The 25,172-nt window shown below is 44.4% G+C and overlaps 1 protein-coding gene across 1 annotated transcript in view; it reads right to left on the bottom strand.

Annotated features, from left to right (window-relative positions):
• The window catches only part of cpamd8 (C3 and PZP like alpha-2-macroglobulin domain containing 8), an 82,469-nt gene that overhangs the window by 31,019 nt on the left and 26,278 nt on the right, over positions 1 to 25,172 (bottom strand). Inside the window, exons 19-31 of the mRNA XM_084066999.1 lie at positions 24,260 to 24,322; positions 22,069 to 22,300; positions 20,137 to 20,290; positions 18,823 to 18,953; positions 18,360 to 18,411; positions 17,896 to 18,019; positions 16,609 to 16,783; positions 13,554 to 13,622; positions 13,304 to 13,460; positions 12,942 to 13,118; positions 10,425 to 10,506; positions 4,765 to 4,921; positions 4,174 to 4,248 (exon numbers count right to left, since the gene is read on the bottom strand). Coding sequence (XP_083923125.1) covers positions 4,174 to 4,248; positions 4,765 to 4,921; positions 10,425 to 10,506; positions 12,942 to 13,118; positions 13,304 to 13,460; positions 13,554 to 13,622; positions 16,609 to 16,783; positions 17,896 to 18,019; positions 18,360 to 18,411; positions 18,823 to 18,953; positions 20,137 to 20,290; positions 22,069 to 22,300; positions 24,260 to 24,322 — 1,648 coding nt within the window. The remainder of the gene's footprint in view (positions 1 to 4,173; positions 4,249 to 4,764; positions 4,922 to 10,424; positions 10,507 to 12,941; positions 13,119 to 13,303; positions 13,461 to 13,553; positions 13,623 to 16,608; positions 16,784 to 17,895; positions 18,020 to 18,359; positions 18,412 to 18,822; positions 18,954 to 20,136; positions 20,291 to 22,068; positions 22,301 to 24,259; positions 24,323 to 25,172) is intronic.

Here is a 25,172-nt window from a genome sequence, read left to right as displayed (position 1 = left end):
CGAGCAGACACGTGCACAGTGCATGCAGATGAACATGTGTGCAGACATATATACAAATATATCACGATACAAAAAGTAGCCTTAAAACAATGGGACCAGACACTCCTCAAATGCAGGATGACTTGCTTTATCGATGCAGTGATACGCACAACACGTTTTGCTTGATGCTTGATATAGCACCTGAGGAAGCATCAAGCGAAACGCCATGATGAAGACCCCTCCGCTACGCGTCGGTGTCTAATCACCCTGTCTGGGTTTATTTCTCAATAATGACCTGCTCCCCATTGATTATCCCTTACATAACGAACACATCTGCAGTGGTTGGAGGTGGTCTCTTCACTCTTCCGTTGAGAGATTTAGACACTGTTGTCGATAAGCCCAATATTTCCCCTGTCCAAGGGCAGCTTCTCTCTTGTCTGAGCATTAGACGTTGCAATCTCATCATTATCCACACACGCACACACGTGCACACATACAGTACACTCACAGACACACACACACACACACACACACACACACACACACACACACACACACACACACACACACACAGCACACACAGACGCACACACACACACACACACACACACACACACACACACACACACACACACACACACACACACACACAGCACTTTCTCAACCCCTGGCCTCCCCCTCAGATGTGCTTATCAAATAAACACTGGGCTGGGCCATTAAAAGGTAGAAGTGGTAGACTTTCAACTCTTCCAGATGTGACCTTCATCCCTCCTCTCTCAGATGATAGGCCTCAACAGCCACTCACTGTAATTGCCACAGTCATCTTTTAATTAGGTGAAATGGGAGGTGGTGGTGATGTTATGTGTGTGTGTGTGTGTGTGTGTGGGGGGGGGGGTTCCACTTTGATGTCAAGGATCGTTTTTCAGGAGTCTTTTTTATCAGCTGCAAGGGGACGCATTGTCAGACGAGCCCTGGGGGTAGACAGTAGGGGGAACAGGAGGAAGTTTGGTACGGTACAAACACACGAGAGGAAGGAGAGGGGCCAGAGGGCAGAGTCAACAACACTACACTATAAAAATCCTCTTTGTTAATTTAACCATTTAAAAGAGCCAGAGTCAATTTGTACAATCTCAGAGTTACAAATGGATACATTAACATTGAGGATTGTAATGTGCATGCACCCGTGTATTCTACTCCCTTGTCACTGGGAACTGCTGCTGTGTGTCACGTGTCTCCTCCGATAAATGTGACGCCAAGGCTGCTTCTTTTCACCTGGCAGTGAGGAGCACATAACGCATGCAGAGGAACACGCTATTCCTCCTGGTTCCCCAGCCACCCAACTCAACAACAGGCGCCCAGAACAACCAGCAGGAGTCGATAGTGCATCGACAGAGATCGCTGTCCCCACCCTGCTTCTGACCCGCAAACACGGCCAATTGTGTCCGTGTGGCAATGTCCAGCCGAGCCAGAGGCACCATGGAGGATTCGAAACCCTACTTTCCATGGTGGTGGTCAGGAAATGTACCCCTACACCACCCGAGTGCCTGTCATTTTTATTTCTTAAATGATCTTTCAATAGAGAGAGAGAGAGAGAGAGCAACAGAGAGCAGCAGAGAGCAAAGAACGAGCAGAAGAAGGTGGAATGCAACCGAGGTGTAGCTTTCATAGGGCATCGTTTTCTGTGCTTGTCACCCTCATAAATCTTTGGATGTCAACGAAAGAGTTATTAAATATTAGATTAGCAGCGCTGGGGTATAACAAATATGAGTGGGCTTGCTGCCAGCACATCCATCTTTGCAACTATCAGGACAGGAACGCAGCGATCCTGTTCACACATGAGCCAATTCAGCCCATCTGAATTTACAGTGAGCTGGACTGGTAGTCTGGACTGCGTGTGTGTGTGCGTGCGTGTGTTCGCGCGTGCGTGCGTGCGTGCGTGCGTGCGTGTGTAATGGGTTGACATCAGAGCCAACTGACAATGCTACCACGATCCATCTACTCACCACTCCTACTGCATACTCTTAATCATTCTGCCACCTAAAAATTATTGGAACTTAAAGGAATACTCCACTGTTTTTCATAGGAGTAATGATCAGTACATTGCACTGGTCCATCAACGCTCTCTGTATTGCTGAAGCAGAGAATCCTAAGAACCACACACTGTCGCAGACATAACGAACTAAAGCCTTTCTCACCTCTGCCACTAGGGAGGACCAAGTCCAAGAACTACAGCCTTTCTCATCTCTGCCACTAGGGAAGACCAAGTCCAAGAACTACAGCCTTTCTCCCCTCTGCCACTAGGGAGGACCAAGTCCAAGAACTACAGCCTTTCTCCCCTCTGCCACTAGGGAGGACCAAGTCCAAGAACTGATCGACAGCCAAGCCTCTGGAGTGAATTATGGGTATTGGAGGATCAGACGGCAAGATGTTCAGAAAGGGACAGAAAATGTGTCTTTTTCTCAGCCAGTATCTACAATACATGCAATGAAAACGTTATTGCGTTGTTCCACAATTAACAGTGGCTTTCTTTCCAAATCCCCACTGGCTTCAAGAAGTCCATCGTTGTCCACACACAACATACCAAAGAACGCCTCCCCAGCAGCCAGCCTGAACAACTAGCTCTTGGTAGCGCTGAGATCAGTAGTCATGAAGTGTGCTTGGAGAGGCGAGAGGACTATTCATTTATCATCTGCCCCTCTTGCCTACACTGTCCCAATAGATCCATGGATGACGCCGTCTCCAAGGTACTGCATTCCACCCTCACCCACCTAGACAACAAAGAGGAGGAATATGCCAGGCTGCAATTTATTGACGACAGCTTGGCATTCAACACCATAGTCCCCACCAGGCTGGCTAGCAAACTGGATGGACTGGGCCTGATCTCAAAATATGATGAGACGGTCTACCTAGAGGAGGTGGCAGAAAAAGTTGTAGTGGTGTCAGGAAAGCTCCTTCTTCTTGAACGTTGGAAAAACCAAGGAGATGATCGTGGACTTCTGCAATAAACGGCAGAGGTCTTCATCAATGGGGCAACAGAGGAGAGGGTGAGTAGCTTCAAGTACCTTGGTGTGCACATCACAGAGGACCTGACCTGGAGAATGCACACAGAGTCTGTGGCAAAGAAGGCGCGCCTCTATCACCTCAGGCAGTCAAGGAAATTAGAGGTGTCACAGAAAACTCTGACGCCTTTCTAGAGGGGCCAGCACAGAGCACTATATCATTTTGTATGGAAATAGCCATTACCGGGATCAGAAAGTTCTACAGATGGTGGTGCGTTCGGCTGAGCGCACCACAGGGAGCTCCCTCCTGTCCCTGCTGGACATTTATGACAGTAGATGCTTGAGTAGATCAAAAAGACAGGCAACACCCTGGTAACAGACTGTTTGTGGACTGGCAAGCGCTTGAGGTGTCTCAATGCCCGAGGCGCAAGTATGAACAATAAACAAAAGAATAAGAAGAAAAATAAAACAATTGCATTTGAAACACACGGTCAACACATGTATCTGTATACATGGTTATGCCTTATTACACATTCTATAAATAGACATTAAGCTATGGTACCCCCCCCCCCCCAATCCTCCCCTACTGCTGCAAAATAATGTTTTTATTTTAATCAAATTATATTATATTTGTAACCAGTATTATTGCTGTTATGTTGATGTTAGCAGTCTTGCGGACCTTACCACGCAAGCATTTTACTGCTTGTTGTAACGGTATGACTAGTCACAAATAAACCTTCTTGATTCAATTTTCAAGCGCAAACGAGAGCTGGTCACAGCTTATCACGGATTACATGCTTGTTACATTTGCGTATAGGACTGTTAGAGAAAGCTAGCAATTACATAATCTGTTACGTGATCCTGGTCAGTTATTAGATTGTGATTCCAATATTGCCAGGCTTACGGGCTCCATTCCTGCTGTAATCTCCCAGGCTATAAATGTTTGATACTGTACTATAAAGCAGGGGCTCTCAAACATTTCAGGCCACGACCCCCCAAAATAATCATATTTGAACTGGGGAACTGGAGAACCACTGCTATAAACCACTTTGAATAAACAGGTCGATTAAATTGCTCCTTATGACTGAATGGTAAAAGTCAAGTTATATTGGTGGCAATGGTGGGTGGGTAGCAGTCTGTTTGTAGTGATGGAGAGGGATGAGTGTTTGCGGGTCTTGGTAGACTGCTTGCTTACCTCTGTGGTTATCCCCGTCTCCAACAGGGCTGCTACTACGTAGGCTGTCAGAGAGATCTTCCCATGGATCCCTCCCTGTGGAAAAGGAGTAAGCGTTGGCTTATACACAATCTACATGTCAGTTGTTTCCAGGGCTCTACCCTGTATGTCATCATCGTCATTCACGCTTCCTGAAGTAATACTGTACTGTCTTAGACTAATCTATGACAGTCAATGAGAGTGTGTTGGCATTCTCAACCGGTCTGTCTGTTCCATGGAAAGAGCAGGTCTTTTTTTAACCCATTAAAACCGGGAAAGCGTCATTGTCATTTTAGGTTTTAGCTATATTTTAACCACTTTAACCATCATTTTATACCTTGAATATTTAAAAATAGCAGATATACAAGCACGCACGCACGCGCGCGCACGCACGCACGCACGCACGCACGCACACACACACACACACACACACACACACACACACACACACACACACACACACACACACACACACACACACACACACACACACACACACACACACACACACACACACACCAATACTACATCTGCATACATACTACATACACACACACACACACAAATCCTAACCTGTAGGTCTTTGTTCAGGATGCGCCCCATGGCAGGGAAGGAGCCCTCGTCCCGCTGGTGTCTGATGAGCCACGATTTGGCTGCCCGCAGCTCTTCTGGGTCGATGTAGATAAAGCCCCGAGACTGGGCAAAGGACTTCAGCACAAACGCTGTTAACCTGGAGAGGAGAGGAGAGGAGAGGAGAGGAGAGGAGAGAGTGATGGAGGACGAGGACGAGACGGAAGGGGAAGGAGGAACATGGAGAACAACAGACAGGGGAGCAGGGAGAGGTGAGATATCACAGTTCGTTCATACGTGTGCTGACAAATCCTTGTAAAATACTTACAGCCATCAAACTTCACAAATGAGTTCACAACCTGTCATGTTGGCAGTGAAGTGAAAAGATTTCCCAACCGGTCGCATTCCTTTAACGTGTCAGAAGTCTGCGTGTGTGTGTGTGTGTGTGTGTGTGTGTGCGTGCGTGCGTGCGTGCGTGCGTGCGTGCGTGCGTGCGTGCGTGCGAATGTTGCTGGGGGGGGGGGTTGTTGATTGACATGGAGTGTAAGATGGTTTCATAGTAGCAAGTATGGAGGGATGTTCGGTAAGGGAGAGCATCTATCAATACGACGGGTCTGGTGAAATGGCCAAAAGTAGCAATGGAAATGTGGAGTGGAGAAGGGAAGTGTTGAGTGTTGGGTTAGAGACACATGGAGTGGAGCAGAGAGGAAGGGTTTGATTACCGTCAAAGGATGCAACCCCTGTGGTCTACGCACAATGTGGAATTTCACAAAGCCAAATCAAGCTGGTCTCTGCGGCGCGGCGCAGGGGCGTGAGCGGTCCCCCGAAAGCATTTCCGCAGCAACTCGCACAACAAACGCTCATCCCCAAGAGGTGGATGCTGTGACTCTGCCTAAGCTCAGGAGTGTCACTGAGTTTTTATGAGTTTTTTTTCTCTGTGGTTCGCACTGGAGAAGTAATAGCGGTAAAGGGGCTAAAAGAGAAGGGCAGCCCTGGGGGGGTGGGGTGGGGGGCTAGGTTGAGCTAATAAGCCCACGCTCATCAATAAACACAGGCCTCGAGGGCGGGGGGGGCCTTTGGCCAACGGCTCCACAATGACAGCAAGACATTCCATTACACTCGACCTCTTGCAAACTGTAGCCAGAGGATGAGGCAAGCTGCCTACCATAAAAAACAAAGAAAAACAAGTCAAAGATGAATAAATAAACAATAAAGAGGGGTTGTGCCCCGCTTTTCTTGAACGTGGCTCGTAAGTGACGTAACAGGCCGAGGGAGAGCACACAGTAAAATCTCCCATGTTATTTAACTCAGAGAAGTGTGCAAATGTAACCAAATGGACCCGTAAAGGGTCCATTTGGATACATTTGCACAGTTCTAGAGTTACAAATGGATATATTAACACTGAGGATTTGAATGTGTTCAGAGGGAAATGAGAGAAAGAGAAAAAAGAGCCCTACTCTCATAAAGCGGGGTATTAAATCTTCCTTCGCTGGGGCCTGGACATTATTCGTCCCCGGAGACAGCACTCCGGGATGGAGTCCCGAGCCTGCAGGAATTTTTATAATGTTAAGTAATATTGTGTCACTGGCTTTAACTGCTGTGCCCTTGGGAGAGGTCCTGGGAAGTGTAAAGATGATTTAGTGGGGTGAGGAGACAGGCTTCCACCACTCTCCCTCACCTCACCTCACCGCACCGGGGGTACTTCCCTCTCCCCTGTTGCCCCACATATATCCCACTCCCAACTCCATACGCCAAGAGGTACAGTAAAAGAGACAAGAAGAACTCAAGGGGCCATATCAGATGAATGACAGCTGAACAGGTTCCAGCCTAGCTTGATTTGAGAGGGAGGGTTTTCCCCCACTGTTCCAGATTTGTCGATGTGCTGCTGTTCTGCAGAGCACCCAGAGTTCATTTAGCATAACTAATGCTAAAAGTGGATCGGGTCGCCTTGGGGCAACTGGATCTTGAAGTGGAAGGAGGTTCAACATAGCAAAATCCTTCAGTGTTAAGAAGACGTTGCAGATTTTAAACCTGACTCCCATTGTTTTGATGTGAGATCATACATGTGGGGGGGGATTCAAATGTGTCATTTGACGTTCCTGTTTCGCGACCATTTCGTGTAGAAAACCTGTTATTTTTTCACACACAATATGATCTCTTCACATCAAAACTATGCGATTTTGGTAAAAAGAAATTGCTAAATGAAATTAACACCTGCCATTGGAAAAAAAATTGATAAAGGATTGGCTGTGGCCGAGGAGTTAATTTATAAGCCACAATTGCAGGTAACAAACCATCAATTGTTTTTGTTTTGTTGAATCAGCTAGATTTGGCAGTTAAAGGTGAAACAGTATGGTTAATTTTGGACATGGTCCATTACCGTGGCCTGTTATTAAAATAATGTTTGCCACCGTGGCTGTTGCAACATTGTGACAAAATGTATTTTTGCATACTGACACAGACAGCAGAAAAGCTGGGAAGGTGGCTAAAGATCAAGATTCCTGGTGGGGTTCAAACTCAGGCCAGAAGGGGCATGTGTGAACAACCTAACAGAACAACTATACAGAGTCAAATCATCTGTGTTAACTGAACTCTGACAGTGTAAAATGGACCATAATAGGTCCAGTTGGGTTCAAAACGTTTACACTTCAAAAGTAAAAATGGTTAGAGAATGTATGTGTTTTTTGTTTTTTTTACAAAGGAATTCTTGGCATTTTATGCTTTATTTCAGATAGGTTATATCAGTGTAGAGAGATACGAAAGGAACAGAGAGGAGAGACATGCAACACAAGACGGGTTGGATTCAAACCCAGGTCCTCGCATTCACTATCATGGTCTGGCTGAGCCACCAGGCACCCCTAGAGATTGTGTGTTAATGTTTAGGAGTATATCAGAGCACGTTCTACAAATAATCACCTTGCTAATGATATCACAGGCCCCCGTGTCCAAGGTCTAAGAAAAACACTGAATTCCTGCTAAAATCAAACAGCATGCCAGTTTGGCAGAGGACTGGGAATGGATAGTTTTATACAGCAGTGCGTATCAGTTCTCTCCATCTCTGGTATTCAAACTGCCCCCTCCCACCCCCTATCCCTACTAACACTGTCAGATCAATCTCTGGCAGAGAGAAATGCCATGCCAGCCTCAACATGTCCAGCCAACAAGACTGGAAGAGAAAATGCGGAGTTCAGTCCCACTTGGCGAAAGAAAGATTATACATAGAAGTTAGAGATTTTCAGTAATTCTGTTAAAGCTAGTGTTCAGTTTTGTCTAGAAGCTGGCTCGGATTTTTCTGTCATTGCTCAGGGACAACTGAAGTCTTACTTCCAGGGAGCCCATAGTCAGACTGCACTACCCATCCCAGGCCAGTGAATTAGGAAGCATGCTGTACAAATTGGAGGTGGGGGGGGGGTAGAAGAGATAGTTGAAAGAAGTGCGTGCGTGTGCGTGTGCGTGTGTGTGTGTGTGTGTGTGTGTGTGTGTGTGTGTGTGTGTGTGTGTGTTCCGCAGATTACAGCGGCATATGGCTCTCATTGGATCCAGACAGAATCAAAGAGCTTTAATAATACCGGCAGGTATGCATGCCATGTCAGAACAAGGGCTCCAAGGCCCGGTGAGGATCAATCCAAATGCTGATGACAAACCTCTTCCTACAAACGCATCCTGTTCACTGCTCAGGGGCCGGTGGTAGAGAGCAATGTGTGTGTGTGTGTGTGTGTGTGTGTGTGTGTGTGTGTGTGTGTGTGTGTGTGTGTGTGTGTGTGTGTGTGTGTGTGTGTGTGTGTGTGTGTGTGTGTGTGTGTGTGTGTGTGTGTGTGTGTTTGTACCATACATGTGTGTACATGTGCAGTGTTTGTCTCATAACCTTGCCCTTAAACCACTTTCAACCCAGCAACCCAATTTTGGGCATATCATTAAATTGTCAAAAAATGTCGGAATAACAACGGCTATTTTGGCTTTTCATTGTACAATTACGTATATAGGGCTTAAGTGGTTCAATCAAACCTATTCAGCTGTCATTCAACATTCAAGTGTATATTCAGGAGCTTAAGTGCAAGTCCCTATGAGCAGAACTGAGTAACCTCATTGGTCCATCCTAATATCCCTAATTCTTGCATATCATTGAGCCGTTGAATGAAACAACTTTCAGTTTTGTCCAGGAACAGCAGTGGTGCCGTGAGGAATCCAGCACTGTGTACCACAACATTACTGCCCGTTAAGCTCAATCTTTTCATTAGACCCCAACAATTTCCGCTCAGATACATTTTTACAAGCTGGGATACATCAACACTGCATTAAGAGTACTTTTAAGCTGGCAATAAATGTGCTGCTCCCGTGGTGAACTCTGGAACCGAAAACAAAAGCTGCGAGCTGATGGAATCATAAAGTGTTTGTCTCGGGTTTACCGAAGGTTCAGACATCTGTGTTGTTGTGTTGAGTTGTGCCCACAAACTCCAAACCTGTTTCCCTGGGCTTCAAGGAAAACCCCAACAGCTATTTGTAATTGTTACGTCCTCATATCCTCTCATAACCATCCGTGGGTAAGAGCTCATGGTTTCCATGGGCTAGACTAACGTTACCAGTTACTCCCGGACAGGCAGTCTATTTAGATGAGACATTGAGACACATCCCACTTCTACTTTCTAGGCCCATGTCGAAATAGAAATAGGTAAGGGGGGTTGTTTCGGTAAGGAAGTGGCTCCAGACTCCTAAAACGCAGTCTACCCTGGTAGCATTAAGTCCCGGTTCATGGGGCCAAAGCAGCATGGGGTCCATTCAGCACCGTGACTATGAACCCTCTTTAACTGCAAATAAATCGGCGGAGCCTAGCCTACCTCAGGGATCCAATTATGCCGTTTCTTTATGATTCTCTGCGGTTTATGTAACCTGCTGTTTCACAGTATCAGCTCTATTAAATATCATAATACCCACCTCGGCTAATAAATCAACCAGAGGTATGCACGCTGCGATCGAGCCTGAATGTGCGAGGCATGGAACACTGGGGCTCCTCATTGAGGGTCTCATTTCAGTTTTCTAAACATTATGAGATAGTTATGGCCGCCTGCCGGCCCCAGGGATAGTAAACATAAAATAAACACTCACAGAGGAAAAACTACCTGATTTAAACTCAGCAACAGGAATGTATTAATTTGAGCACAAGGCACGTTGATGCTGATAAAAATGTTATTGTATTGGCTAGCAATGCTTCCAAACTGAAGACTACTGCTACCTAGCCTGGTACAAATCATGCATGAATTTGAATAACTCCACTTCCAATCACTGACAATGCACTCTGCTGATAAGTATATGCCCTCGTAAGTACATTGATTAAAATGATGAAATGTAAGCAACAAATTAAGCAACATTTCTCTATAGCTTTTTACACCAAAAACCAAAGCTTTACGATAGTTGATGAAGTCAGATGGATTTTTCAACCCATTAAAACCGGGAAAGCATCTGTGTCATTTTAGATTTTAGCCTTGGCTATTCAAAAATAGCAGATGTACAAGCTCACAGCGGTTCACTTTGTGCTGCGCTGCGAGCTTGTATATCTGCTATTTTAGTTTTTTTTATTCTTATCTTGAAATAACTACTGGTTTAGAAGGCATTTGTAGAATCGGCCTCAGGTCTTAAAGGAGACATACATACATTGCCACACTTACCACATACTGCCAGAGGAATCCCTCTCTCCAAATGCACTGTAGGACCCATCCTGCCTTTTGTAGGTCAGCTGTCTCTGATATCCTAAGAGAAAGGTTGGAAAAGAGACAGGGGGATGCTGAGCAAGTATGGCGGAAAAATAAGGCCAGGCTTAAAAACTATTCCCCATTTCAAAATGTTGAATCTTGAATCCAGTTGGAACCTCTTTGACACTTTAACTCTGACTGCATTCTAAGCTTTTGGTTGGTAAATAGGTTCACATTTTATTATTGTTCCACACTTTCCTTGCCTTCCAAGACCAGTGAAGAAATCCTGACAGAATGAGTGAATTCAATGAGATCCTTCTCTATAGATTTATTCACCATTCAGTGGACATGCACATCACCTGTAGCTGCTATGACACAGGCATCAGAGTTCAAGAAATATCAAGAGTTCTGCTTATATCCTTAAATACCTGTTACAACAACCTCACCGGTTTTTAACCAATAGAAAACTTAACTTAACTTGCCGTTGCCCTTGCCTAACCCTACTACAGCTGGGGCAACTAGAACAGGCTTGGATCTTTGGTGTATCATCCCAAAGCATCCCAGCCTTCCAAATGACGCTACCTGGGAAACTATTTCCTTCCTTTGCGGTCCCTCTGGGATCTTTGGTTCTCTGACCGTGGAGTTTCTGTTCAGGTGTCTCCTGGGCTGCAGTACAGTCTCGTTGATAGTTTAGCCGTTTCCAACATGTACTCTCCTACCAGCGTGAATAATTCTTAGTCATAACCTACTGGTACAGGCATAGGTGCCGTGCTATGAGCTTGTATATCTGTTAACCTCAGAATTCCAGAATAGACGACCCATCTCACTGCACATGAAGCAGTAGTCAGAATCCTTAGTAAATCAAGGGACAATATGACACAGGACTCAGTTGACAAGCAGTTCCAGCAGTCGGCTGAGAGAACCAGATACTTTCAGTGGCCATTCTTTCGCAAAACTGTGGGCTGGGTTTTATCTCAGTGGCTTGATGGTTTTCTAAATGTCATGATTGGGGTTTGTTCACCTATGTACATCTTTATTGTGTTTTTTATCTTGAACATATCAACGCAGTAAAACAAGCTCAGGATGTGAGGTCTTTTTCTTAGGGGTCAGCTAATAGTCCAAGGATGCTACATTCATCTACACAGGATGGGGTCGTAACTTCATGGATGGAACTTCATGGTCTGTTGCTGCACCCATATTGTGCCAGGATGTCTTCCAAAAACCTCCAGTAGAATTAAGTACTGCCAGTCCTCTCTTTGTGGAATCTGTTCAAACAACTCTTGATCTTCCTACTGCTACTTCCTTCCCATGATCCACAGTTCCTACTTCCTAGTTAATCTGCTTTTCCTTGCATCACTGATGGATCGATCCATTATCTACATCCATCTCCAAGTGTGTTCTTTTAGGTAGTCTCTCCGGAACTGGCAATATCATACATACATATGCAAAAGCCAGAGCCAAGTCGGATAGGGCTATTTTTCAACCAGAAGGTGTTCTACCTGACAGCAGGGTCGATATTTCTCAATGGAAGAGTAGAGATACCACTTCCAACCACCGCTGATGTGCTAACTATATTGTATTAACATAGCCTACCATACAGATTGTAAAAATTGGGCACCAGTACCGGTTTAGGGGCCTTAACCTTTCTTAAATGGTTTGTGAAGGCTCAGATTGCCCATTTCCTTTACTATAAGTGTGAAGCCAGACCTTGGAAGAGGTCAATTCACGTAGATCCAACAGACTTTAATATTTATAGCTATAATTTATATGTCAATTGTCTCCCTCTCCCCGACGGAGCTGTAATTACAATAAAGATGGCGGTGCATCTAGTTCAAATACTTAAATGACAAGTCCCGGATTGTAGCTTTAAAGCCACTTTTATTAAGTGTACAGAAAAAGGTTACTGGAGATTTCCAGTGAGTGTATCTGCATGGTTGTTCAAGCAGACATGCTTGACCTGGGCAAGGGAAAACACAGGCGAAGGGGTGAGACCCAGGCTGGGGAAGTCAGAGCACAGGAGGAGTGAGACTGGGTTGGGCTGGGATCCCAGCAGCAGTGTCCAGGGACGTGTTCCAAGTCGTGATTCAAAAAAGTCAACTCCAGCCAAGCCACAGGGTCCTCTGTCAAGAAATCTACAATTCTACAAAATCCAAGGTAAACTTAAATCCATCATTTTCCAGTAAAGGTGTACCACTTTGCCAGCAATTAGAGAGAATGTTCCCACTGCCCGAAACAGTACAGTAAGTACCACATCCTGATGCGGATGGTAGTTTTGAAACTTTTAAAAGTCCTGACACATAACGAGTCTCCTCGTTACTGTAAGTTTCTGCACTGATATTTGGAATAGGAAATACTGCATATGTAGCTTTAAGTGTAAGCAAGACCAGGTGTATTGACACAATATCTAGATGAGTGGTTCCCAACCTTTTCTGGACCATGGGGCCCAGTTGAAAATCAGAAAAGTGTTTGCGGCCCACCCATCTGTCTGTCTACCTTGCAGCAGGTAGTCGGTGGCCTCGTTCTCAACCTCTGGGCTCAGCTGTCTGGTCTTCTGCAGGTACTTCAGGACGAAGACGTTGGGGGCAAAATGGATCATGTTCTGCTCCCCACAGCCGAACGGCAGCCTTAGCAGCTTGTCTAGGTTGTTCAGGGTTGGCCCCATTACATCCCCTGTTATCACATGTTATCACACACACACGCGCACGCACACACACACACACACACACACACACACACACAAAGTTTTTACAAAAAAAAAGAAAAGAAGTACCCTACAATGCAACTCTATAAAAGTAATGTACAGGGCTGCATAACTATGAACTCTTCTGTATACTCATTCATAAAAAGTATTGTACCGATCATGGATGCAGTGGCCCTCTCTGATCCTGGCACCACATTGTGAGGGACCCCCAGGGTGAAGGCCTCGTTGTGATTCTCATCGGAGTCCTCCTTCCTCCAGATCTTAAACTCCCCTACGGAACCCCAGCCCGTTGAGAAGCCTATGTGGCGCACCTGGACAAACGAAAGAATGATTGCTTTATTTGACGGTCTTCGAGAGTAAATGAAGGTCATCAGTAAAACAAATATCACAAAGAAGAGTCCAACCTGGCCAGGAAGAGGGCCCGCCCACTGGAGGATCAGGGACTCATTGGATGGTTGCACACCATGGCCAACCTATAGCAAAAGGCACACAGAAGGTTAAACGCTTATTAAAACGGCAATTCGTCACAGGAACGGGACATAACAGCAGCGAAGAAGGAGAGGACACTGGAGCAACTCGGAGATTGAAGCCTTTTTTATTTTACCATTGCAAGCAGTGGTGTAAAGTAACTAAGTACATTTACTCAAGTACTGTACTTAAAGGTAGGGTAAGTGATATTTTTGGGTTAAAACAAAAAGTATTTTGTTAAAAGGTTAAAGCACTATATTCTGATAGTAATCATTGCTATAGAGTGTTTGTTCAGTAACAAACACTGGTAGGTGTCAAAATCTCAGCCAATCAGGAGAAAGTACCCATTTTTAAGCTTCATTTTTATAGTGTTCCAGTTCCAATTTTGCCTGCTCATTTCTTAGTGTCATCACTTTCAATTTCACTTGTTTAATCTATATCCTGATTGATTTCTCTATCCTGATTGGATAAAATTGGAAATGAAACTGAAACTGAAACGAAAATGCATTTTCTGTTTTATAAAGAGCTGGAGAGACATGGAGACTCCTTATATGGACAGGACACTCTATAGTAACGAGCACTATCAGAACATAGACCCATTTTGCAATTATTTGAATAATTGCAAATCACTTACCCTACCTTTAACACATCGGGTGCCAAAACCGTAATATTACGTGTTTTCAAAGAGTAGCGCTTTGGTGCCGAAACCGTAAAATTACGAGTTATCAGTCTTTTTTTTTTTTTTTTTTTTTTTCCACACGGGAGGGGCTGGAGCAGCTCTGGAATCACCCGTGGTGATTCTGAGAAGGAGAGGACAGATGGATCACGTGTCAAAAAACATGGCCCCCATCCGCTTCCGTTCTATCTCCTTCTCTAAAACCCCTATAACTCCGAAACTTTTTACGCTGGGGAAAAGGGCTCATTCTGTATGCACGATCGCTCCGCCATTGTTACTCGCGTGAGAGATGTTATCGTTCCAGGCGTTAGCCAGGACCATCGGGCAAATTGGAGGCATGCTTTTTTTCACATGGAATGCACGTCGTGGAGTCAACAGTTTAAACAGCGCTGCGCAGCTCAACGGTGAGATTTCGGCACCGAACGTAATCTGTTATTATAAAATGCTGGCACCCAATGTGTTAAGCACAATTTTGAGGTATTTTTTACTTTACCGGAGTTTTTCCAATTTTCAGTACTTTTACTTCTACTCCACTGCATCTCAGAAGCAAATGTTATACTTTTAACTTTAGTTACTAGTTACTTTGTAGATTTTGATTATTATTACAAAATATACATTAACCACTTCAGCCCTATATATATTTCGGCCATTTGAAAATAGCCGATCTACTCACAATTCGTTGCGATGCAACGCATTGTGAGCTTGTAGATCTGCTATTTTCAAAAGGTTTTTATCCATTTGAAAAATTGTGAAAAGGGACATTCTGCATAATGAGTACTTTTGGTACTTTAAGCACATTTTGATACCAATACTTTTGTACTTTTACTCAAGTAAACTTTGAATTCCGGACTTTTACATGTAACAGAGTATATTTACATCGCAGTATAGATAATTTTACATAAGTAAAAAATGTTAGTACTTTTTCCACGACTGCTTGCTAGCACCTTCTCCTATATATGTCCTCTATATCCTCTATATGTAGTAAATGAATACTTAGTTGACCAGGGTCAGCTGAGCACTATACTTGGTCTGCTCTTTGTTTCCCTCTACACCAAAACTCTTTGCCGAAAATAGCCGATCTATAATCTCACAACAACGCATGGCGACAGTTGTGAGCTTAGTAGATCTGCTATTTTCGGCGAATGTCCCCCCAGAATAGGGATGCTAGGGTTCAAGTGGTTAAAGAGCAACTGGTGCCGTTTTTGGATTGCCCCATACTGGGCACTAATAATGTCCATCTGCCAAGTGTTGGCGATGCTACTCTGATTCTCACACACACACACACACACACACACACACACACACACACACACACACACACACACACACACACACACACACACACACACACACACACACACACACACACACACACACACACACACACACACAGTACACAGGCCCATTCAGAGCCCATTTCCTCTCGTGTATTTAGGGTTTCATTTGGTAATCACATTAAACCAAAGACCATGCACGGCCCAGCCTCCCGGCCCCGTCCAGCCCCCGAAAAAAAAACGCAATCAAGTCCCTAAGAAAATAAATGAATCCTATTGGGCCGTAATATACGGTGCTCAAGAGCGGGCTTTTAATTAGTCCCTTTGGTGAATGGTGCGAGGCTAATGCTGGGGCCAGAGTGCCAGCCAGCGAGCGCCATGCGAGCACCAGGCCACGGATCAGTAAGTGTCCTCGCTGACATCAGCCCCGTTAAGCGTGACCTCACAGGCAGGCACGCCAGTAAAAGTGGCGCCAGTCCTCTTAACACACAGACCCTGTGGCCTGCCCAGTCTCTCTCACTTTCCTCTCCTAAAGAGTGAATGAACATCTACCATCGCTATCCAAACCCCCTCCCTAATGCCGGACCCTTCCATCGATCTATATGCTGTGCGTTCATTTCAACGCTGGCTCCGCACTTCTCTTATCCACGGTGACTCCAAGTGGATCCCGACAGTGTTCGTTTTGTGCACTCTCTGAGTTACATTGACACTCAGGATTATACAGTGTACACACAATACAACCCACTGAGGTTGTCTATACAGCATCGGATCATGACATTATCCTATTTAACCACCTTGTTTTATAATTGCAGCGAGAGGTATAATATCCACACACTGAATTATAGCTCCCAAACAAAGTAATACAAGGGCAACGTTGAAATGTTAATTTGTTTGGGAACTATATAATTCAGTGTGCAGATATATATTTCACCTCTCTTTGATTTCTGCCTCTTTATCCAGCAGCTGTCCTACATACAGTGTATACGATATGCACACAATCTCCTCGTTGAACTTCATCATTGCAGCCCCAGATGATTTTACCTGCACCACGCCCCCTTTCCAGCTGATCCAGAAGCTGCGGAACTCATCCCAGGACAGGATGCCGGGCGTCGGGGTGGTCACTAGGGGCTCGCCCATCTTCCCCACGGAGATCCAGGAGCGGGTGTTCTGTCTGCCCCCCAGCACGATCTCCAGCAGCTCAGCACTGTCATGGGGACTGGCAGAGAGGCAAGGGTTATTCTAATTCATGAAAACTTAACTGAAATAAAAACTAAAAACAAGGCTTTCCAAAAAACGACAACTGAAAATGCATTATGTGTTTACAAAACTATAACCAGCTAAAATCATAGAGAAAGGGTTCTTAGTTTTAGTCTTTATCAAAGATCTTTAAAGATAGCAAAAATAGCACATCTACAAGCTGTCGTGATCTAGTAGATCGGCTATTTTTGCTATTTTTCTGACCTTGCCCCTGATTACCCCATTGTAAGGTTCAGTTGTAAGACTGGTTCACAGGACATTGAACATCACCATAGCACATCGGTAAAAATGTATGGACGACTGAGTCCTGTTTAAGCCCTTTATTGTTCTTGTGTGCACACATGAGCATTGAGCAAGGAGATGATGAGGCTTCAACTGTTTTTGTTTTTTTCATCCACACATAACCAAGGCTTATCTGATCCCCTTTCGAACCCTGTATACCTTTTTTCCATCCATATTTTAAATTGTTTAATGGCAACGCCGATTAGCGCCGAACAACCCACGTTTCCGCGGGACTCTAATGCAGTTCAGAGTATCTTTGAAATCTCTCTGCAAAACTGTAGAGACATTATATTTGTCCAAGACCAGAGAGTGGTACCAGCGAGTGAATGGGAGAAGGCCTTGACTTTCAAGGGACCCTGGATACCGCCACCCAAAACACAAAAAAGGTATACAGTGTCCCGAAAGTGGCTATAGGCTTATCTGAGACTCCAGGACAGAGGACTCTCATGTGTAGTCGTTTCAGCATACAAAGAGCAGGCCACTGATGAGGAGTGACTGAGTGAGGGCAGGTGAGATTATAGGGTTTAGGAGGGCAGGTGAGACGGGTGGATCCAATCCATGGGAATAGGCGAGGTTTACTGACTAGTGGCTACAGGATGACTCTTTTCTACACCCATATTACACTAAAACTAATAAAATCTAAACTAAAACTAAGCCTTTTCACAGAATAAAAACGAATCTAAACTAACAAACAAACTTGAGAAACGAATCAGAAGTAAACTAAAATTGAAAACAAAATGTAAAAAAACAAACAAGCAAAAACGATGAAAATGTTCAAACTATACTAACCTTGCAGAAAGGGCGAAGTGGGCATCGTTGTGGGTCTTAACTGCCACCTGGAAGTGGGTCATCTTGCCAGGCTTCTTTACATACTGGTATTCATACTTGTTGGGAGTAGAGATGTGGATCCGCTCTGACAATGGAAGTATAAAAATAAAGTGGTTCTCAAACTTTTGTGCAAAAGAGGCAACCCCGGAACCCACTAAATCGTTAATTTGGCATAGTCAGGCCTAGAATGCTAGCAATAGCACTGGATCTGAATTGTAATATACATTGCACAACAAGAGACCAAGGCGATAGCAGTACAACGATATTCAAGAGTGTGCTCAGCAACCCTAAATTTGCAGGAAAGAAATCAAGGCAAGCTATGATTTAATTGGTGTTATAGGTTGTGTCCAAATAACCCAATAATAATAAAAAATAATGCTGTATAATAATAATAATAATAAAGAATGAAAAGACACACTACTGACCATTGGGACAGAAGAAGACACTATAGGTGTATTCCCTGGGTAGGCCTTCTGGCTGCAGCCATAGAGAAAGAGAGAGACAGAGACAGAGACAGAGTGAGTGCGTGTGTGAGAGAGACAGACAGACAGACAGACAGACAGACAGACAGACAGACAGACAGAGAAACAGACAGAAATAGAGACCAAAACAGACAGCAACAAAGAGGGACGATAAGAAAGAAAGAAATTGAGAGATTAAAATCAACCAAAATCCATTAGAGTTGTTATGTTATAAGTGTGTTATTAAGTGAGTGTTTTATCTGATGCTTTCTCTTGCTTTGTTTTCTTTCTTAAATAACTACGTAGACTGCGTTCCCATGTCCTACATCCTGTAATCCTTCAATAGAACATACTTAACAAAAACATAAGTGAGTGTTCTCCATTCTGTGACCTCCACACTTTCCTGGCATGTCTCTCCTTTCCTCACCTCCACCAGGACACTCCTGCGGACATAGTCCAGACCGGTGGGGGTCCTTCTGTCATCCAAATCGTTGCCTGTTTTGCCAGTCTGGAACCCGTCTGAACAGCAGCTTGGTTCACTGTAGGCAATGGCACGGGCTGTTGAAGCAAACGAAGATAAAACAGACATTCTTTCTCTTCTTTTTTTCCATGTTTACCTAACACTACTGCTTTTCTGAAGCACATAAACGGCCAAGGGACATGGTTTGTTACTTCTTTTGTTGGGCATTGCAGTTTTGACCCTTTGTCTAGATTGTGCTTGTAATGCTGACCACACAGTAAGCTCACTAGCTAGAAGCACAGAGATGAGAGCATTAGCCAAATGTTAGAAAAAAATATATATTATATTTATTGCGTCAAAAGATTTTGGGACATTATGCACATAATGCATTACAGCTATACAAAGAATGGAGGTAATTCAAGAAAACATTGTGACCGCATGCAAAGCTGAAACAATCATAACCACACGGTATGATTATGTCGGGCACTGCGCTCTGTACATCTGTCAGCAACATACACATTACACAACACAAACATGTTCTTAAGAGGACTCCACGTTCCCTTGCACTTTGGAGACCATGGCGCTGTGCCAGCGGCGTCTCTTTGTGTGTGTGTAGTGAGAGGGAAAGACTAGGGGCCAGGGGACAGGGAGAGGGACCGCAGGGGGCCCATTGACCGCCAGTGACCCGCAAACTCATCAACATGCCACTGAGTGTCACAGCAAGGCTCTGAATGCTCCCCCACTGCTGGCCCTGTTTTGTTCTCAAACGCACTGTGGAGGGGACTGTGTGTAACTCAGGGTGGGAGACCAGATCACACACAGCTCGGCTCCTTGGACAGAGAAGCACTCCTGAGCCAAAGGCTTGCCCTTTTCAGAAAGGCATTGTACTGAGTGGAAGGCACACCTGCTGAAAGGCTTCCATTGTTTTAGAAAGGGACGTGCCACTCAAGAATTCAAATAATGTTGCATTATTCTGATGGCCCAAAATAGCCTTCATTGATCCTGACAATGATCCACACTTTAGAACTTTAGTGGTAAGACGTACGTAGGCTAAAAGCCTGGCAATATGCTAACAGATAGATTGGACACTGTGATAAAATTCATTTAGTAAAATCATGGGCCTACAACACCTATATTAGTATAATCATTTCCCATAATGACTATTTGTACAGATTTCTTGGCAGTGTTGTGGGTTGATCTTGATCTTTAATTTTGGACCAAAACTAACACTAAAAAAAACGTTTTCTCATTGCCTCTGTAGGTTGGCCCTGCTGGTGGTACCTGTGATGTTGGCGGCCCCCAGCTCTGTGAAGGACAGCACTATGGACGTGGGCGTGGCTTCTCCAGGAGCCACACACTTCTTCCTGGTTAGATGGTGCTTTCCAGGGTGGCCGACAAACTTGATCCCCTTGGGTACAGTGACTTTAACATGAACCTAGGAGAGGAGAGGAGAGGAGAGGAGAGGAGAGGAGAGGAGAGGAGAGGAGAGGAGAGGAGAGGAGAGGAGAGGAGAGGAGAGGAGGGGAGAGGAGAGGAGAGGAGAGACAACAAAGGAGAAAACAGGTGACGTGCACAGATAAGAAAGACGAGGAAAGGAGAGGAGAGAAGTGGGCAAGAGAGGGGAGAAACTACATTACAGCCAGCAGAAAGGATATTCTCTGACAGGCCCTTATGACGTCATACATACTGTAACTCCTCTGCCTCATATAGCGTGACCTCCTCAAAGCTCTTATAAGCATTTGGGGGTAATTTCTAAATCACATTGTGAATTTTCCATGCTGACTGACTCATGTTTCTCAGGCTCCCTGAAGGATTAGGTTCCGCTCATCATCCCGTTTTCACAGAGGGGCTCAGTAAACGCCGTCGGATCTCTCCGCTGTTCTTTATCCACACGCCAAAAGTCGTAAATAACTTAGCGGAAAATATAGGAATCACATGTTGCCGGGGTGGACATCAAAGGGCGGGCTACGCTGGCTCGCATAATCACCTAACATGACATTACCGGCAGCGCACGCACAGCCCATTTAATCCATTTAGACCGGGAACGCAGCTGTGTTAAGATTTATTTGGCTATACAAAAATAACAGATACAAGCTTGTAGATCTGCAATTTAAAAAACATCTTGAACATTTGTGCAAATATTTGAATATATATATATTTTTTTAAAGCGAACATTTTTAACTCAAATCTTTGCTTCATGGGGGTCCCTGGACCAACATATTTTGAGATGGGGGTCCGCGGCCAACTACATATCATTTTGGGGGTCCTTGACATGAAAAGGTTTGAGAACCACTGATATAGAAACATATGTTTTTCAAAAAAACTGTAGGATTTAAAATACATTTGTAGAATCCCCCAGAACCAAATATTTGAGCTACAAATGTTTGCCTTAAAAATACATATATTCAAATATTTGCACACATTTTCACTATTTTTCCAATGGCCAAAATAAATCTTATAATAAATCACAGATTCTTTCCTGGTCTGAATGGGTTAACAGCCGAGGGCTCATCTGTGAACCCCATGATGTCATGGCTGTGAAGCGTAGGATAGACCCACTTACGGCCAGAGCAGAACTTAAAGGTTCTTCTTGAACTAAGCAAGAGAAACAAAGCTTTCTGGACTGACCTCATGGTTTCACATTGCAAAAGTATGATGCACTTATTACAGTACCTGTACCGTGTCAGTCTCCATGAACTGTGTTTGAGGACTTGTGAACAGTCCATCACAACGTATGAGGTTTTTCTTTATCTTTGTATGAAGTTGGAACAATATATCGCATCACTGAGTTCTATCTAAGGATAGCTAGTTGCCCCTGTTGATGATTTAGTGCAGTGGTTCTCAACCTTTTCAGGCCGTGACTCCCCAAAATAAACATATTTGAACTGGGGACTCCCACCCTGACAAGCACTTGGAATGTAGGATTTGAGGCTTAAAATAGCAGATCTACAAGCTCACAACATCGCCTTTCAAAATCTTTGCCTCTTTCTTCTATATTATTTGACAATTTGGCCAATGTTTGACCAGTTTTTTTTTGTATAGTTCGTTGATTACTTTTGATACAGTAATGGTCTTTTTCTGAAATTGTCACTTCACTGTCATCTGGGGACATCCCCAAAATCATGTGGGGACCTCCCTGGGGGTCCCAGCCCACAGGTTGAGATCCACTGATCTAGTACACGTTGTGTCTCTCGGCCTCCTCGTCCTCCTCACCTCAGCACAGGTTGGCAGGTAGTTGTAGACAGTGAGAGGAACCTTGGTCTGCTCCCCTCTGATCACGCTGTACGGCAACGTGAAGTCAACAAAGAACGGCTTGAAGGTGCGAAGCTCCACTCTCTTGGCCAAGCCCAGCCCCGCCTCTTCCGACAGACCGATGGCCTCCGTCACCCAGGTGGTGATGGAGTCTGGGACATCCAGTCGCAGCTCCGCTTCACCTGTTTCAGCGCTGCCGGAGATAAATGTTTAACCCATTAAAACCGGGAAAGCATCTGTCAGGCATTTTAGATTTTAACCACTTTAACCATCATTTCATACTTTAGCTATTCAAAAATAGCAGATATACAGCTCATAGCGCGTCACTGAGTGCAGCTTTTTTTTAAATTAGGAATTTTTTTGCAAATCTTTGAATACATATTTTTTAAAGCGAACATTTATAACTCAAATCTTTGCTTCTGGAGGTCCCTGGAACAAAATATTTTACAAATGTTCACTTAAATATGGATGCGTTCCCGGATCGAATGGGTTACGTTATGATGAGATAGAGCAGAGAACGGAAGAGACGCAAGACTCTGTGCTTCTATTCCGCACTGGCAATGGGAAAGAAGCGGACCATAGACAACAGAGAGCGGATTGACAAAACAGTCCAGTTGAGTTTTTTATGTAGGAAACACCTGTGTCAACACCAACACCTGTGCCAATATAACCATTATAAACACTTTATAATGGATAGGTGCGAAGAACAGGCAGGTGTTGACCCGATCTGTCTCCGTGAATGAAGCGAGGCTGAGATCATCATTGGCAACACATATTTCATGTTGGTCTTGGCAGACTTTCACAGGGCATAATAAAACGTGAAAAATTGCATGCACACCCTTGCCTTTTTGATCAAAATTACAAAAAAAAACGCACTCAATGAAAAGTGAAATCAAAGCTTTTGGCCTGCATCGGAAATTAGGCAGAGCAAAAGTGTTGTCCAAAGGTATCAAGCATTATGGAAATCTATGGGCAGTTCATTTATATTGGCTGAAAATGAATGGAAGGAGCTGTTGAGAAAGTGAGGCTCTTCCAAGATAGCCCAGTTTAAATGAGGCACATTCACACCCACTGGGAGGAAATGCTGGACGCCGCTGGAACGGAATATGCCACTTTACACATAACGCTCACTCACACCTCCGTGCTTCCTGCAGTACCTCTCCTCCCAAGCCCTGCTCCACACTTTCCTTCCCACCGCTCCTGCTTTCATCTCATGTCTTTTACACCTCGGTCCGGCTTTGAATCTCTCCTCTTCTCTCTTTTCTCCTCTCCCCTCCTTCCCCTTTCTCCTCCAGCTCTCCTCTTGTCCTCTTGTATTTTTCAGCTCTCGCTATAGGCTCTATTCACAGCAGCCATATTATGAAGACATTCACAGGTGTTACCAATGATACTAATGAAGGCTCAGTTCCATTCTGGTCAAACAGAGTCAGGGTGCTGATATTGTGCATGTTGGCTCACTGGAAACCTTCCAAATGGCCCCACAGGTGTGTAACTCTGAGAGTGTACAAATGGAACCAAATGGGCCCGTAAGGGTCCAATTGGTTCCATTTGTACACTCTCAGAGTTATGGGTGTCGTGGAAACCACTGTGCTACACTAAATGGAACAGAACCTTCATTAGTATCATTGGTAACACCTGGGAAGGAAGTGATAATATGGCTGCTGTGAATAGAGCCTATTACGATACTTCCTCTCCTCTCCTCTCTTCTCCTGGTTTCTCTAATCAAAGCTTTTCTACTTTAACCACTTAAAACCTAGCGTCCCTATTCTGGGGTGAACATTCGGTGACAATAGCAGATCTATAAGGTGACGACGCGTGACGTTGCAACGCATAGTGACGTTGTAGAGTTGCTATTCTCGTGACATGATTTGGTATTGAGGGATAAAAGGACCCCAGTCAGCTAGTATATAGGGTTTAATTGGATAAACCAGGACCCAATTCCATTTAAGTGTCTGAAAGCTGCTGTAGCTCACATAACGTCCACCCATACAAGGCATAAGAAAGCACACACATACGTGGAGCAGACACAAAACACAAGCATGGGAATGCAAGTAGAGGCGTGCACGCTGCACTCACGCATTCAGAAATAATGGGCGCAAATACGCAAACACGCGTGTGTGTGTGCGCACACGCACAAAGAAGACTCAAATACCTGACGTTGACGCAGTGCCATATCCACGTCTCAGGGAAGAAAGTCCGTCTGCGCTTCTCTGCCCTGCAACCAAAGAAACACAAGCTGACATCAATAAAAAGGCCTTCAGCTGCAAGCCGCTCGGCTCACAATAAAGAGAACGCCATAATTGGAAAATGTATTATTCCGTAATCCACACCGACATCCTCTAAGTCACACCATGTGTGTAATGTTCATCCCTAGAATGAAAGCTATTTGTGGCATGAAGGAACAAAGGCCTAAACTGCTAGCAACCCCAGAGCCCTAATTCTTTTTGTCTTGTTTTCCCTCTGCCTTTTTCCACTTCTTGGTTCACAGACCTTATTTAACCTCCGTACAACAAATATTGATCGGGGTGATTTCATCGTGCATATTTATATTTGCGACTTCTTTTTAATCTGCATAATTTAGATTCGTTTTTTTAATTTAGGGTAGCAGAGAGACAGGACACTCAGAGCAGGGAGGAGGGAAGGACATGCAACACAGATCGCTGGTTGGAAGCAAACCAGGGACGTTCTGGTCAGCTGTCGACACGCCCCCAGCATAACAAATTAAGTCCTGTAGATCTGCTATTTTTTCATAGCCAACTCTAAAATCTCAAATGATCCGGGTTTTAATGGGTTAAACTTTCACTATGTGTAAAGTATTACACACACTTATGCAAAGTCCAAAAAGTTTGACTTGACATTGAATAACAGGGTTAAAACATTTGGAGAACCAATCAACACTTTAGGCACTTGGCAATTTTCCGCCTAACTTCCCTTGGCAAAACTTTCTTCTTTTCTTTTTTTTAAGTCAACTTTTTCCAGAAATCTCAACATTCCGGACATATCGTCACTGTCAGGCAGAAACCTTGCATCTACATATTTCAACTTTTTATGTTTTTTTCATAAAT

Source organism: Gymnoscopelus microlampas, assembly GCF_963454915.1.
Source record: "Gymnoscopelus microlampas genome assembly, chromosome: 9".
Lineage (NCBI taxonomy): Eukaryota > Metazoa > Chordata > Actinopteri > Myctophiformes > Myctophidae > Gymnoscopelus > Gymnoscopelus microlampas.
Note: the sequence above shows the minus strand (reverse complement) of the source record. Positions and strands in the feature narration are given on the sequence as shown.